This window comes from Primulina tabacum, chromosome 14 (genome assembly GCF_025594145.1).
Source record: "Primulina tabacum isolate GXHZ01 chromosome 14, ASM2559414v2, whole genome shotgun sequence".
Taxonomy (NCBI): Eukaryota; Viridiplantae; Streptophyta; class Magnoliopsida; order Lamiales; family Gesneriaceae; genus Primulina; species Primulina tabacum.
Genome location: NC_134563.1, coordinates 31,410,103 through 31,426,499, shown reverse-complemented (window position 1 = coordinate 31,426,499; position 16,397 = coordinate 31,410,103). Strand labels below are relative to the sequence as shown.

At 35.0% G+C, this 16,397-nt stretch overlaps 2 protein-coding genes across 2 annotated transcripts; both read left to right on the top strand.

The window, feature by feature from the left end:
- The first annotated feature begins 8,144 nt into the window (after window positions 1-8,144).
- On the top strand, window positions 8,145-9,750 carry LOC142524896 (2-(3-amino-3-carboxypropyl)histidine synthase subunit 1-like). Its single transcript, XM_075629054.1, is given in 2 exon segments — window positions 8,145-8,756; window positions 8,759-9,750. Coding segments are annotated over 2 exon segments (1,311 nt in total). The 5' UTR covers window positions 8,145-8,234; the 3' UTR covers window positions 9,548-9,750.
- Window positions 9,751-10,664: 914 nt separating this feature from the next.
- LOC142525071 (secretory carrier-associated membrane protein 4-like) lies at window positions 10,665-14,725 on the top strand. Its single transcript, XM_075629239.1, has 12 exons — window positions 10,665-10,843; window positions 11,063-11,176; window positions 11,258-11,320; window positions 11,631-11,664; window positions 11,750-11,872; window positions 12,435-12,497; window positions 12,614-12,707; window positions 12,793-12,838; window positions 12,925-12,992; window positions 13,229-13,277; window positions 13,808-13,873; window positions 14,532-14,725. The coding sequence occupies exons 1-12, from the start codon at window positions 10,781-10,783 to the stop codon at window positions 14,562-14,564; spliced, it is 816 nt and encodes a 271-aa protein (XP_075485354.1). The 5' UTR covers window positions 10,665-10,780; the 3' UTR covers window positions 14,565-14,725.
- The last annotated feature ends 1,672 nt before the right edge of the window (window positions 14,726-16,397 follow it).

The window sequence follows — 16,397 nt, the reverse complement described above, 5'->3', positions numbered from 1 at the left end:
ATGAAAGAATGGTTGGTGATTGTGTTGAAGTACTATTTTTTTTTTTTTTTTTTTCAAATAAGACAAATCAAAAATTTAAAATTTTAGTTTTGATGTTCAAAATATTTTAAAATATTATATAATTTAAATAAATATTCATAAAGTGTTTAGTTTAATTTAGCTTTGCATGTATAACGCCGGCTCCAATTATTCCGGGTTTTAACTGGATATATCTATTCTTGTAAATCTCTACAAATTGATCTCATTCTTTCTTCGATCGTCTAATCAAGTTCACGATCAGATACTAGATTTCTTGTATATGTCGCACTAGAGATCTAAACGAAATTTTTGTCGATATTGGATCACCGAAATTTTAGGAATTTGGCAGCATCGAGACTGAATGGAGGCCGAAATATTTTGCCTCCAAATTGAGGCACCATAAAATTTTTGAGTAGATGAAGAAATTTTTTGTGTAAAAATTGTATTGTACGTTGTTATATTTTTCTTTTTATATTATCAACATTAGATAACATATTTATTAAAATATAATATCACAATCCTTCTAGAATTCTAACTATATCATGATTTTTTATTTTTGTTAGTTAAAATTTTCATGTTGTATTTTATTTCTTGAAAATAACATGTAAAATTAAATTATTATCGAATTTTAATACTACAATATATATACCAATATTTACATATATATATATATGTATATATTTATTCAAGATTTAAATTAAATAACTTTTAGTTAATTATTCAATTAATTAATTATAGACTTTTTTAGAATGTTTCATGATAATTTTGCACTTAGTAGTCACTACAACTAATTTATTATTTAACTTAGATCATTATAAATTTACAAAATAAATAATTGTGAACTCATTATAACCTCGATCAACAATCAGACACGGCCGATGTGTCGAGGGAGCAAATCTCGTTTATATAATGAAAAATAAAAATTTCGAATGACAAAAATTTTCATTTATACATTTTTACCGCTATCAATTTTGTAAACTCCTTCACTAAAACAGACATTTTCACTTTCTTAAGTTAATTAGTTGTTAAGCTAACTTGCATAAATTTCATACATGGTGTAGGACCGAGCGCTTTCCGCTTTACCAAAAGCTATTACTAGTAGTAATTGAGCAACTCAAATCTTTTAAACCGCACAATAGCTCAAGCACCACGGTTCGATCGCTCTACCAAGCAGTGACAATTATTGTACCCAACAATCTCCATCCCAATAATTGCACTCCTTGCAATAAATGGGAATCGAACTCGTGACCTTGGCTCTGATACCAATTGTAGGACCGAGCGCTTGCCGCTTTATCAAAATTACAGCTAGTAGTAATGGTGCAACTCAAATCTTTTAAACCGCACAATAGTTCAAGCATCACGGTTCGATCGTTCTACCAAGCAGGGACAATTATTGTACCCAACACATGGAAACAACTTATAAACTCCTTTATAAACATTCAGTTTGATCTCCATGGGAACACCGAATCCAATACTTCTGCTGTAACGCTAATAAGCACAAATTATATAGCGTTTTAGGAACTTTATTTTGTCGTATTCGTGCTTATCTGGCGTTTTTATTCTAAGTTTTGCGCTTAATTCGTTTTATTATTACTATTTGCAGTTTTGACCAAAAGATGATAAAAGCCAGCGAAAGGGAAAGAAAGTCAAGATTCACAATGCTATGTCAAAAATACCCGGAAAAATAGGAAAATAGCACAAAGACATTCTCCAGACCCTTACACGGACCCTGTACCCCTCTATACTAAATGTTGAACGATCATGACTTGGTTAATAGGTCTTTCAAGCTTATAACGTAAGGCCAAGGTTCACGGCTACAATAAAAAGCATGGGCATCAAAAGTGAGAAAATAAACATACTCCTGCAGCGCATTCATTCAACCTTTAACTCGCCATCAATTTATTGTATTTTTATCATCTTTAGAGCTCTATCATATCCTTTCTTTTTCATTGTCCTTCAACTTTCACCCACAGATTTTTCGGGTGTTTTCAAACGCCCCGAAAATTTTAAGGTTCATGCGAATCACACGCATACAAGTTATTAAATTCTTTGTGTATTTCAATTAATTATTTTAATTTAATAAATTAATTATGTGTGCATGTTGACATGTTTAAAATATACTTTCCTACATGGTTGCATTAAAATGTATTTTTAAGGGTTATTCGAGTTGCGATCGAGGAACGGAGACCGATGACTGAAAAATAAAAAATGTTTTTAATTATCTAAAATATGATTGATGTTCTTATTATTTTTGAAAATAAGGAGTTTTGGGCTGATTTTATACGCCAAGACGTATTGTTATCGGTGTTGGATTTTTAACAAAAATACGAAGATGTTGGCAACCCGGCTAATAAATTCACCAACTTTATTAACCAAAATAATTTTTAATATTTTAATTAAGTACTAATGAGCTTAATTAACATCCTTGGTGGGCTTAAGCCTTGTTAGTGGCTTAATTAAGTATATAATATACAAAACCTACCCCATTATCCCAAAAACCCCACGCCCACCTCCCTTACTCAATACAAACTCTTTCATTCACAAATACACGGCGTACACACCATCAAATTGAGAGAAAAATTCGAAGGTTTGCGAGGGTTCTTCAAGCCATCGTTTTCGTACCATCGTTCTCCAATCGTTAACGGTTTTGCTTATTATGCATGAAAAATGACAGAACTTGTTAGACATTAAAAATACTAGATAAGACTAAAATTTGAAAATTTTGAAAATCAATATTATAAAAATGGAAAATTGGTTCCAAAATACAAAGAGGGTTATATATTTATTTATTTATTTTGCTTATGATTTTCCAACACAAATCAACAAGTTTCCCTCGACAATCTAAAGACATGAACGTTCATGAAATCTTGATTTGTCACGCGTGTGTTTGAAACTTTGGATAAATATGTGGATGTGGAAAGATGATCACGCAGCTCGTGGAAAGAGGCAGAGTGATGAAAGAACGGCTGGTGAATTGTGTTGAAGTACTAATTTTTTTTGCACATGAGGCAAATCAAAAGTTTAAAATTTTAGTTTTGACGTTCAAAATGTTTTTAAATATTGTATAATTTAAATAAATTCATATGGCATTTAGTTCAATTTAGCTTTGCGTGTATAACGCCGGCTCCAACTATTCTGGGTTTTAAGTAGATATATCTATTCTTGTAAATCTCTACAAATTGATCTCCTCCTTTCTTCGATCGTCTAATCAAGTTCACAATCAGATACTAGATTCCTCGTATATATCGCACTAGATATTTAAACTAAATTTTTTTCGAAATTGGATCACCGAAATTTTAGAAATTTGGAAGCATCGAGACTGAATGGAGGACGAAATATTTTGCCTCCAAATTGAGGCACCAGAAAATTTTGGGGAGATGAGGAAATTTTTGGTGTAAAAATTGTATTGTATGTTGTTATATTTTTCTTCTTATATTATAAGCATTAGATAACATATTTATTTTCCTTCCCCATTTGATGTATTGAACCCCGGTGGAGGATTCAACACATATTTCTTATTTGCGTAAGAAAAATTCCCATGGTGTCTTAAACCAGGATGATAATTATTTGGGGAAGGGTTACCTCGATATCCTCCATAACCACCAAAACTCTTGTTGTTGATGTATTGAGATTTTTCATAAAGATGTGATTATTCAACAACAACCGGTGAACCTTCACTCTCTGTTGTGCTCACCTTATTCATAGCAGCTATCTGTGTAGTTAGTGCAGATACTTGCGCAGTCAATGATGTAATAGAATCCACAGCATAAACTCCAGCTGTCCTCTTTACTCTTAACATTTCAGACGGCCACTGGTAGCTATTTATAGTCATCTACTCAAGCAATTCATAAGCTTGATCAGGAGATTTGACAAAGATCGTGCTACCAGCCACTGCATCCATTGTTCCTCGTGTTTGCCCATTTAGACCACTGTATAATATTTCAATTTGTAACCAGTCTTCAAAACCATGATTTGGGAATCTCCTCAACAAATCTTTATACCTTTCCCACGCCTCATACAACTGCTCAAAATCAGTCCGCCTAAAAGTACTGATCTCGATCTTCAACTGTGCAGACTTCGCAAGGGAAAAATCCTTAGCAAGAAACTTCATTGCTAACTCCTGCCATGTCGTGATACTCCCTAGTGGCAGTTATTCGAGCCATCCTCTTGCTTGGTCCCTGAGAGAAAACGGAAAAAAACGCAGTCTAATAATATCATCAGGTACATTATTAATCTTTACCATGTCTGTGATCTCCAGGAAAGTCCTCAATTGAACGTGATGATCAGCAGTGACAGTTCCTTCAAATTGGTTTTGATGAACCATATTTATCAGTACAAGCTTCAGCTCGAAATTGTTGGCGTTTATAATCTCCTGAGCAATGCCAGAATAATGTGCGTTGATCATTGGTTTGAAGTGATATATGATAGGTATAGCTTCTGGCGAGTTACGTCTCACGTCCTCTCTGTTTTCATCCATTGATTGAATCTCTTCTCTTCTTGCTTTTCTTAATCTCCGTGCAGTTCTTTCGATCTCAGGATTAAAGATAAGCAAGTCAGGACTTTGCGATCTTCGCATGCACTGTCAAGCAGAAAAAAATTAACAAATCAGTGATTATAAAATAAAATAAAAAAAACTCTAAATTAAAATCTAGACTAATTGATAACAATACTGATATAAATTTAAATTTGACATTTCCCGACAACGGCGCCAAAAACTTGTTGCGTATTTTCCGCTCCCAAGCTCACGGTTGTCAAGTTTTAATATATGAAAGTAGAGTATTGTTCCCACGAGGAATGTATTAATAAATACCAGTGCTTGTAATTAGAATAATCACGACTTTAATAAGAAGAATCAATAAAAAGTTTGGTTTACTTAAGACGAACTAATTATAAATTAATATTAATCTAATAACCGAATTGAGAAATATCAATGTGATAAAATATCTAGAGGAGTGATTTCACTAAGTTCCACAATAATTATTCCCGATTGCATTTATATTCATGAATTTCAATCATTTAATGGCCAATAACACTTAATTATTTTATCCCCCTTTTCCAAGTGACGAATAAACTGTATCATTCAAATTTCGATTCAAACATTCCTAATAAAAAATAAGTTTAAATGATATATGAAAATGATGATCTTACCTAGGCCTCGCTAAAGTTATACGACTTTTGAACGATATAAACATTCAACGATATGTTTCTAATAATCTATAATCCTAGTCCCTCTCCCAAGTTACAGAATTAGTTAGACAACAAACAATTTATGGCCAGTAAATTGAAGTCGAATATAAACAAATAAACACAATTAAACTAAAAGGAATTCAATCATATAAACAACCGAGTTAGAATTATCGTGTTCACAAAGCTACGTCATCCTCTGGACTGAAAAATTTGGTTCATAACAGAATCTAAACAAAAACAACGCATGTTCAATAGTTTAGACATCTCAACACGAGATAAAAAGGCAAAATATTAGATGGCAAATCAGAAGTGGCATCTATGTCCCAAGATTCATCGTTCTTTGTCTTCGTGATCAGTCCTTGCGCTTCAGATTGTCTTCAACGTGTGCTCCACGTCATATCTCACGTTGTTTCTCCAAAAAACGGCCCTCCTTCTTCTGAAAACTTATTTTTCCTTGTATGCATTGTTCAACCCGTGAGTTAAAGCTAATTTATCTGATTTCGCAGCCATTAGCGTTGCACCGCTTGTTGTTCAGTGCCTAGGCGCCCGTGTCTCGATTGTGTGTCGCCGAGGCGCTTGTTGGTTAGCGCCTAGGCGCTTGTCTCTCGGCGGTGTAGGCGCCGCGATGCTTCTGGTCAGCGCCTAGGTGCTTGTTACTCGGCATGATAGCGCTGCGGCACTACATTTGTGGTGCTGCGGCGCTAATGGTTCGGACGTCATAGCGCTGCGGTGCTGCAATGTGGCGCTTAGGCGCCTGTTTTCCTCCTTGAGGCCTTAGCGCTACGGCTCTTGTTCCTTGGCGCTGTGGCGCTAGTCCGTCAACCGTTCAACATCAAAATTTGTCCTTAAGCGCCATCAATCATCCAACAATCGTTTATCTCCTGCACGACACAACAACAACAAATACCACGCGTAATTCTGTTCGAAACTAACATAATTCAAATGGATTCTCATATAAATTAAGTGCAATTCTGCATTTGTAAGATATTTGGATGTACAAATTTGATCATATCTTCATGTATTTTACATGCAATATGATAGTGGAATGTGATGGCAGTGTGTGTGGCCCGATAATATTAAACTCGTTACCCGACCATACCCATCTAATTACAAAACTTGAATGTCCATACACGATCTATACTCATTTTAATATCATCCAAACCTGACACAAACGGGTTGACTTCTTTGGGCTGTACCCATTGTCAATTGTCATCCCTGGTTTTTATAGGAAAAGTAGATGAGAAGTATACTGCTTGTTTGGGGGCAAAAAAATGGAAAAGAGCATTATTTCCACTGCATTAAACTGGAACCTGATAGCTTATAAATAAAGAAATATGTTCTTGCTTGTATCATATTTCTATGAATATAGTTGATCTATTGATAAGAAATTTATACAAGAAGCGCGTCGTTCCTATCAAAAAGTTTCTTGTACTTTGGACTGTAGTCCTGTTCCAATCTTGAACTTATATTCTTGGCTGAGGGATCTCTATAAATTTATATGTTATACTTTACAGAGTCGACCAATATTTAACAAGAGCACCGTACAATTTGAAGACATGAAGAAGTTGGACGATGAAAGAGTTTTTAGGAAGCCTCCTGTTATATTTCCTTTGCCAGGATGATTGTCAGCCAAGTTCATGTAAACACGCTGGCTCAAACTAAGTTTTGTCCTCTTTTTAAGTTCTTTCGAGTTGAATTATAAATAAATAAAAGCAAGAAACAGTTCGCTTGCCAAATGCTCAAGAAAGGAATAGAAAAATAAGAAAGGAGGAAGAAATTAGCAGCATGCAGTGCTACACAGTAAGTTATTTTTGTTTCGCTTCGAAATAAATAGATTGAACTTGCAGTTTGCTTCACATGGAAATTTTTTTTGTACTTTATTATGAAAATTCTAGCCAATCTGCCTATGTCCAGGCTTGAATTAGATATAATCTAGCCTTAACTTCAGCTCATACTTGGTCTATAGATTGTATATCAATATGATTTTTTTTTGTGGGTGTGAGTGCGTGGAAGCACGATCTGCCGAGTCCACCTCCCTGGGAAATTCTTTATGTGTATGATGATCAAATAACATGTGTTACTAGAAAGTAGAAACAGCTGAATCATATTGCTTTCATTCTACATGATGATCGGGAAATTTCATCAACTTTATCTGTCTGTTTCTGCTATTACTTGATATTCTTCCCTGGTTGCTTGTTCATAAAGAGACTTTAAATGGTCTTCACAAGTGCCATATATATTCCCATAGTCATTCTACTTTATGTTATTTTCTTGTTCGCATTTTCGTCGTAAGTTGGTTATTCCTGATTTGTTATGCTTGCAAATGAATAAGAAACTGCAGCAATCGAAATCACCAAAGAGGAAGCAGCTGCAGGGTTCTAAACTCAGGGACGAAGGTCCGTGGCATGGTGAAATATCTGTAATCGTTTTGTTGCCCGTCAACTAGGAGAACGGGGAAAACCACCTATCTCCCTACATGATGGTTTGGGATGGATATTGTAGGCATTACTGTTCCGATACATTGCGAGACAAATCTAAAATAGTTTTAGTATTCAAATATCATATGTTAAAAATATGTATCGATTTTCATACGAAAATATAAACGTGTCATTAATACAAGTATTTGTTATACGTGTTGGGATACTCAGAAATCATATATTAATATCAAATATGAATCAGTTAATACTCAATATCATATAATAATATCATATGTTTAATGTTTAGTATCGAGAAAAGAAACGCGGGCTCAAAGAGTTAGAACACATTTATGATGATACAGGGTCTGAAGCAAATTTTTGTTTGTTTCGATAATATTTATTAATTTACAGTTAATCTATATTATTATTTTTAATTGATATATGTATTATTTTTTGAATAAATATATGTATTATTCGAAAATTTTAAAAATATTAATGATAGTGAATCCGTGCGAATTGTCATAAACTCAAGTCCACCTATTTTATTTTTCTCGGAAACTGAAGGTGCCTTTTTTAGACTCGTATCACCTATTGTACGCCGCCGCCGAGAAGATGGACGACACAGTAACCGAAAAGATGTCCTCCGACCTCGACCTTGGACGGCTGCCTCCACCCAAGCCCCGGCCGAAGCGTTTCGTGAGAAATCAAATCCCCGATTCCATTCTAAACGACGCCGCCTTGAACGCGGCCATCTCCCTCCTCCCTTCCAACTACAACTTCGAAATCCACAAGATCGTCTGGCGAGTGCGCTCCACGAACGCCACCCGCGTCGCGCTCCAGTTTCCGGAGGGACTTTTATTGTTTTCACTCATCATCTCCGACATACTCACAGCCTTCGCCGGCGTCACCCACTGCTTCGTCCTCGGAGATGTCACCTATGGGGCGTGCTGCGTTGACGACCTTTCCTCGCGTGCCCTCGACGCCCACCTCCTCGTACACTTCGGCCACAGCTGCCTTGTCCCCATCGACTCTACCACCATCCCCGTGCTCTACATCTTTGTCGAGATTGCCATCAACACTTCAAAGCTACTCCAAGAGCTGAATCACAATTTCACGCCTGCGGATGCCAATATTTCATCATGGCGGGAACAATTCAATTCTCTAACGCAATCCGAGCCGTGAAGCCCAAGCTCGAGGATTTAGGGTTTAGGGTTTTCATCCCCCAGTCGAAACCACTATCAGCAGGGGAGGTTCTCGGCTGCACTGCACCAAGTCTGAAATTACAATCTGCCCCAGGGATAAAGGACGTGATTATCTTCGTAGCAGATGGGAGGTTCCATTTGGAAGCATTCATGATTGCTAATCCCGGGATTGAAACTTTCAGATATGATCCGTATTTGTCAAAATTGTTCTTGGAGGAATATGATCATGATGGGATGAAGGACGATAGGAGAAGGGCCATAGAAACAGCAAGGAATGCAAAAAATTGGGGGATTGTGTTGGGCACATTGGGAAGACAAGGCAATCCCAGAGTATTAGAGAGGTTAGAAGGGAAAATGAAGGATAAAGGGCTGGATTATATTGTGGTTCTGATATCCGAATTGTCGCCCAAGAAAATCGAGCTATTTGGCGACGGGGTCGACGCATGGATTCAAATTGCGTGCCCCCGGTTATCAATTGATTGGGGTGCTGCGTTTAAGAAGCCGTTGCTGACATCATTCGAGGCAGAGATTGCGCTCGGGGATCTGCCTGGTTGGTGGGAAAGGAATCGTGCAAAGAATGTGGAGTGCTCTCATCACAGAAATGTAGAAGGAAATGTGGATTATCCGATGGATTATTATGCGCAGGATGGAGGGGGTTGGAATTCTTGTTACTCAAAGAAGACGGTTCGAGTTCCTGAGAGCAATTGTTGTGGCAAGTGCTAACTTGCTCCAGAATTTTTTGCTCACAGGTATATGATCAAATGTTATGAGGTTTAGACTTGATGAAATGTTGATGTCATCGTACCATTGCGTTTGTTTCTTCAGTGATTTAAAACTCTAAATAGAGACATAATTGTGGCCATAAAGACTGCTGATATTCACAAACATTGCGGTTTGTTAATTACAGAAGTTCATTTGTTATTAAACAGAGGGTCTTGTTGCATTAAGCTTCGAATAGGGAGTGAGCGAGCCTCAATGGCACATGGTAGACGAGGAGACACTGTTTTGTAGTTTCTCATTGCTTTGTCAAGTTAACAATACTTTACTGTCTTGACAATACATCGAAGCGTGAACTCTACCGTTGGAGGGCTAGTCCACAATTGTCGACTTTCAAGCGTTACTATTAATTTTATATTTTGGGTGTTTGTTGCTTTTTAATATGAGTGATGATTCAATTAGCTCATCTCAAAATTTTAAAATTTTTTGCTCGAATTTGATTTAAATTAAATCTCAATTTCAAGTTCGGCTCGAAATATTCGAAAATGTTTGTGAACAATTCGAATTATTGTTTGAAAATAAATACTCGAAAGATTCGAAATTTATTTATTATATAGTATATTATATTAATAAGACATTAAAACTCGATAACCATGGAACAAAATAATTTGGGCTTGAGTTTGACTTAAAATAAAGTTTGAACACATTTGAATTCGATAAGTCCGGCTCGAAAAACTTGCGAACTGATTAGATTTATTTTTATTTATACCCCTGATTGAGTACGATTGCGAAAGAATTGTTTCGTGAATAAAAAATGAAATAAATATAAAATAAAAAGAAATTTATATGAATCACCAATCTGAACAAACAAAAAAAATATTATGTTACATCTTTAAATGCATTTGAATTATGATAATAAAATCCAAAGAAAATTTTGTAAAACAATTTATAACGAGAGTACATTAGCATTTTCCAAAAAACGAACATCCCAAAACAACCAATAAAATATGTCCACGTCAAGTTAAAGGGTATTCTTCGTAATAAAATCGACTTACAGTGGCAATCCCAAATTTGAATTCCATTCCGTCACATGCGCAGCGTAAAGCGCAGGGGCACATTGCCACTTAACTCACTCTCCATTCCAAGTTTCCAACTCTATCTGTAAATTCACATTCTGAATGTATGTATAAACATATTTATTTACTATTTTTGGATTTTGGAGCTGTGTAATTGTCGGCGATGAATCGTAGAAACGATCCGAATCCGTTTGATGAGGAAGAACCTGAAGTCAATCCATTCTCGGTAACCGCTTCCTCAATTTCTTAGATCCGCCTATTTTTTGTCTTGGTTTTTCGTTTTCGCTATATATAGGGTTTTTGGTTGAGCAGTGTCAGTTGATTGTGTTATTTCGGGTAAATTCCGGGATGTGTCTTTGTAGATCGGCGACATATGGAGCTGTTTTGTGATTGAATTTGATCTTGGATTAACTGAAGGGGATTTTTGTTTTTCTTGGTGTTGCAGAATGGCGGCGCAGCTGCCTCGTCGAAGTCACGCATCCCTAAGGTGGTTGCTAATACCCTGGGTTTTGGACAGAAACATGATGCACCTGTCGACATACCGTTAGATACCATGAACGTAATGTTGATAAGCACTACAGAGTTTCTACTATAGTATATAATATTCGACAAATTTCCATCGTGTTGCATAAATTTGCAGAACTCGAAAAGTAAGGAGAAAGAACTCGCCTCTTGGGAAGCAGATTTGAGCAGGAGAGAAAGGGTTGGTTTATGTTGTAGGCTTTAAGTCATTTTCTAATACATTCTCGAAAGATACTTCATATATGTTAGCTGCAAACTCTAGTTTTATGCTCGTTTAACATTTAAAATTTTTAGAAAGCAAGTAATCCTATTGGACCATTGTGCATTTCAAGCCACTTAAGTAGCCAAGTACACTTCTAAATATTTAAATATGAGAAAAGCATTGGGTTGAATTCCTAATTGATGTACCTTTTTGCTCGTTCCTGTTTTATACTTGTTGTGCCTTGGAGCCTTATGCATTTGCATTGTAATGAATTTCACGTGGGCTACAGGACATTAAACGAAGGGAAGATGCTGTTTCCAGTGGTAAGCTGTGAGGCTAGTAATTATGTTTATAATCATTATACTCTTCTTCCTACGCTCTAATTCACCGAATTATCCTTTGTTTCAGCTGGTGTCACGGTGGATGATAGAAATTGGCCTCCATTTTTTCCCATCATTCACCATGATATAGCCAACGAAATACCAGTTCATGCTCAGAGGTTGCAGTATCTGGCTTTTGCAAGTTGGTTAGGTGTGTATATGAATATATTCCTTCTATTCGTATTTTCTACATCTGTAATATAATATTTACCAACTTATATATAATTTTTATGTTACAACTTAACTTCTTTCAAATATAGTTTGTACTCATGAAGAGCATTTGCTATGGGAAGGTTTTTACATTCATAATTGAGTCCAGTTTATAAAAAAAAGAGAGCTTTCATGTTCTCTGGTGGGCTATGGTGTGAAAAATGACTTACTGATTTCAATATCGCTTTGTTATCCATCATCTACGCTCCGTATCATTGCTATCAATATGTTACACCCATTTTTCTGTGTAGTTATGACAAGGTGTAGTTATGGTTTCACATGTCTGTTTAAAGTATGGTAAAAAGTAGAACATTGCGTGTTGACTGATTTCCTTGTTTCCATTTAGTTTCTTTTGATTTTTGAGGACTGGACGACTGGTAGTTAAAGTAATTTGTACATTTCTTGATTCATATGGCTCTACTTTGTAGGACTGTAATTTTGTTTAGTTGCACATTCTGCGAAATTTATTGTTTATTCTTGTTTCTTGCTATTTTTTATTACAGGTATCATCCTTTGCCTTTTGTTCAATGTCATTGCTGTCATTGTTTGTTGGGTACAGGGTGGTGGTAAGTTTTTTTTCTTTATTTTTGTTTGCAAGTTTAAATTCACGATCTTTTGGTGCATCAAGTTGTGTATAGGTTTCTAATAATGTAAAGTGCTTAAACATAGTTTCCTTCTGTAGGTGTCAAGATCTTTTTCCTTGCAATAATATATGCCTTGATGGGATGCCCACTTTCATATGTCTTATGGTACAGGCCATTATATCGGGCAATGAGGTATTTGAAGTTTCCTTATCCTTTTTAGGACCCTTTAGAACTTGGAAATCTCAACTCTTTCTGTATATGTGATTCTGATTTTCAGGACTGATAGTGCTCTAAAATTTGGCTGGTTTTTCTTGTTCTATCTGGTATGCCTTTTTGCCACCTTCAATTGTTTGTGATTTTGCAATAAATGCTTCGGTATTTTGATATCTTTGATTACATTTCACTGCAGCTCCACATTGCTTTCTGCGTATTTGCGGCAATTGCACCTCCTGTTGTCTTTCATGGGAAATCACTGACGTACGATTAGTTTTTTTCCTCCTGGTCACCAGAGATATTCCATTTCTTTTGTTTGATCAAGTCTCCATAGACTGATTTAATTTTGCTGTATTCTGAGGAGTTGGTTTTTGCTTTCTTGACTGTACTCGGTTTACTGAATACCGGTTTATGAAACAGGGGTACCAAAATCTACTCCGTGCCTCTGATTGGTTGTACTGACATTGTACTTGATTTTCTTCCTATTTCTTGCTATTTAGGGGAATCCTTGCTGCAATTGACGTTTTCTCTGACCATGTGTTGGCTGGGGTAAGTCTTTGTATTTGTTGCATGTGCTGCACGCATCCCTGACTCTCTGTGGCCTCGCACCAATTTTTAGCCATACGATGCATTGTCCTCAAAATTTGTGTTGCTTTAGTCCCTTGGTTGATGACTATGAAGAGTCTGAATCTACTTTTTAAAGAGGTGGTGTATGGAGACGTAATTTAGTTTCTGCTTGTATTTGGAAATCTATTCTTTATATATTTACTAGCAAAGTAAGTTAAAACCTTGTATCGTCTATCCTCCAACATGGAAATTAATCACCTACCAAATAAGTATTCCACTAATACGGATGCAGAACCCAGTTTCAGAATAATTGGTGTGAACCATAGCTGCTTAATATTTGAAAAACTGTATAGATATAAATATTCTATCGAGGACAGGAAATGAACTGTTACCAGAAGAATTCAGATCATTTTTCAAAGTTTGTGTGGACTTGTAGCCTCAGTTGTTTCCTCAGTTTTGCAATATACATATTTATTACTGTCGTGAATGTGATTTGCCTTGTTTTGATGCAGATATTTTTCCTTGTTGGATTTGCGCTGTTTTGCATAGAATCTTTGCTGAGCTTGTGGGTAGTCCAGGTAAGACCACCCATCACTGCATTTTAACCAACAGAATCTATACTCATGCAAAGCGGTGCCTTGAAATTCGGCCAGATAATAAGAGCTGATTTATGTTTTTTGGGCGAGGGCGAGATTTTTTTCTTATCCGAGTAATTGGTCATACCTGCCCGCGTGATAATAATTTTGAAATAAATTTATTTTAATATTTTCTTTGTAGATTTTTTAAGAAATTTGAATGTTTGAAAAACTAGTTATTTAGTCATTTGTTTATCAAAATTTCCTATTTTCGCCATATTTTCTGTAAGTTATCTGTTGTATATTTAAAAAGTGAAAAATACATATGAGACTTTAGTATAATGAATTATACAAGTCAAAATGAAGTTGAAACTCGATCCCTCGGTTCTTTCACAAGGCTTTCTCCGCGCAAAAATTGATTTCGTGGTCGAGTCCACTAGGCCGACTATTATTATGGTCTACTCTGGGTTTCACCAAACTGCGGGAAGTTGGCATTTCTATTTATATTAAGAGTGAGGAGCGGATCCTGTAAAATTTCAGTTAACGTCCCGAAATTTAGTTTGAGGCTCCAAATGGAAATTTGTGAAAATAACATTTACCTTGATTTATTGTACTAGTTAACTTGCTAAATTAATATTTTCCGGTTTGTCTGTCTTTGCAGAAAGTATATATGTATTTCAGGGGAAACAAGTAATATCGGAAGTTGACCCATTTTTTTCTTCGAGATTTTGAAGTACTTGCTTTTTTCACTTTCTCTGTGTCGTTCTCCCATGATTGATTGGATTGGGCACTGAAATTTGATATTTGGGAATGTATTATTACATCACTGGTATTCTCTATCATTTCTATTTGTTATTTCCTCTATTTTGATAGATTATTTCCATTTCTTTTACCTTGTAACATTACCTGATTAGGCATCATGCAGACGGGAAATCGCCATTTTAACAAAATAAATAATATCTTGTTTATATATATCTATACTATCTATACTATATTATTAAGTGTGAGGACATGATAATAACTATGAGGAGGGGACACCATCTTTTTCTTCTAATTTTACCCTTATATGATACTAATATTACAGTTTTGTTTTTTTTTTTTCAATTTCAACACACAATCTTTCAATTTTACCCTTATATGATATTAAGATTACACTTTTGTTTTAATTTTTTTTCAATTTCAACACACTTTTATTTTTATTTTTTTTATTTCAACAATTCAAATATCAATTTAATTCCTCCATAATTTGTCAAATTTTACTTTAGTCCATCGATAATGATAAAAAAAATTGTACACACACGCATAGCGTGTGTAGAATAACTAGTATATATTAAACGAGAGTCTTGGTCCAGTCTAAAATTTTGGTCGGTGGGTTTAATTTTCAGTTTTGTTTCAGATCATATATGATGTCGTTTATGTTATGGTTTTATTCAAATGATCAGGGTTTCAATCAATGTTTTTAAACCCGCAACAGTCTGGCTCGTTCGACTGAAAACCGACTATTAGTCTGATTTGAACTAGCTTATAAATTGTTTTAATGGTCAAAACTGGGAAAGAACAGGTCGGACTGCTTGTTAATTGGTTAACTGGTTAAAACCCTGTATCATAGATTAACCATTTTTTTGAAAAAAAAATAAGGATCTTTTTCTTATATTTATTATAAAAAATTATTTCTTATATTTTGAATTTTAATTTTAGTTATATAGATAGATGTTTAAATTTTGAACTTTGTTAAAAATATTATTTCAATAATATTTATTTTGATTTTTTGTCCTAAAAAATATAGATATAATTATATTTTATCGCATATTGTAACGTCTGAAAAATCAATCTACGTAAACCACATGTATGCAAATTATTTTAATTGTTTAATTGTTTTATTTAATTGATTTTAAATGCTTGCATGATATTTGTTAGGCAGGGGAAAGGGAACCGGGGACGACCAAGACAAGAATATTTATTTTTCCTGAAATATTTGCAAAGCTTCCTAATTTGATTAAAAATGATTTAATTTTTCTAAAAATGTTAGAGTTCAAATTATTTTACGAGTCGAGCTCGATTTTTCATGGGATACTGGTTTTGGGCAAACAAGGAGTTTTTAAAAGATAAAAAATATTATTTTTGGGAAAATAATTTTATAAAATTTTATGTTTTAATTAAATAAGAGTTATTGGACCCAATTTAACTAAATTGAGTAGGCTCAATTACTCTTATACTTGAAGGCCCAAAACCAAAGCCCATTAGCATGCAATTTAAAATTTATAAATAAGAACATATGGCTTCTTCCATCCCATAAATCAATTCTTATCAGCCGAAAATCACACAATACACACACCACAAAATTTCGAAATATTGGAAGGAAGAAAAGCTAGGGTTCTTCGTCGTCGGTCGTCCAACTTCGCACCCTCGCCAACGATTGAATATTCGAGCGTTATAAACGCAAATGCACGATTTCTAAACTTTTTGAAGTATCATTCAAATCATAATAGGCATGTTTTAATTTTTATGCATGAAAAATTTAGGTGCT

Coding starts and splice junctions, on each gene's coding strand:
- LOC142525071 (XM_075629239.1), top strand. CDS start 10,781: ATGAATCGTAGAAACGATCCGAATCCGTTTGATGAGGAAGAACCTGAA. Junction 10,844..11,062: donor CTGAAGTCAATCCATTCTCG/GTAACCGCTTCC, acceptor TTGGTGTTGCAG/AATGGCGGCGCAGCTGCCTC. Junction 11,873..12,434: donor GGCTTTTGCAAGTTGGTTAG/GTGTGTATATGA, acceptor TTTTTATTACAG/GTATCATCCTTTGCCTTTTG.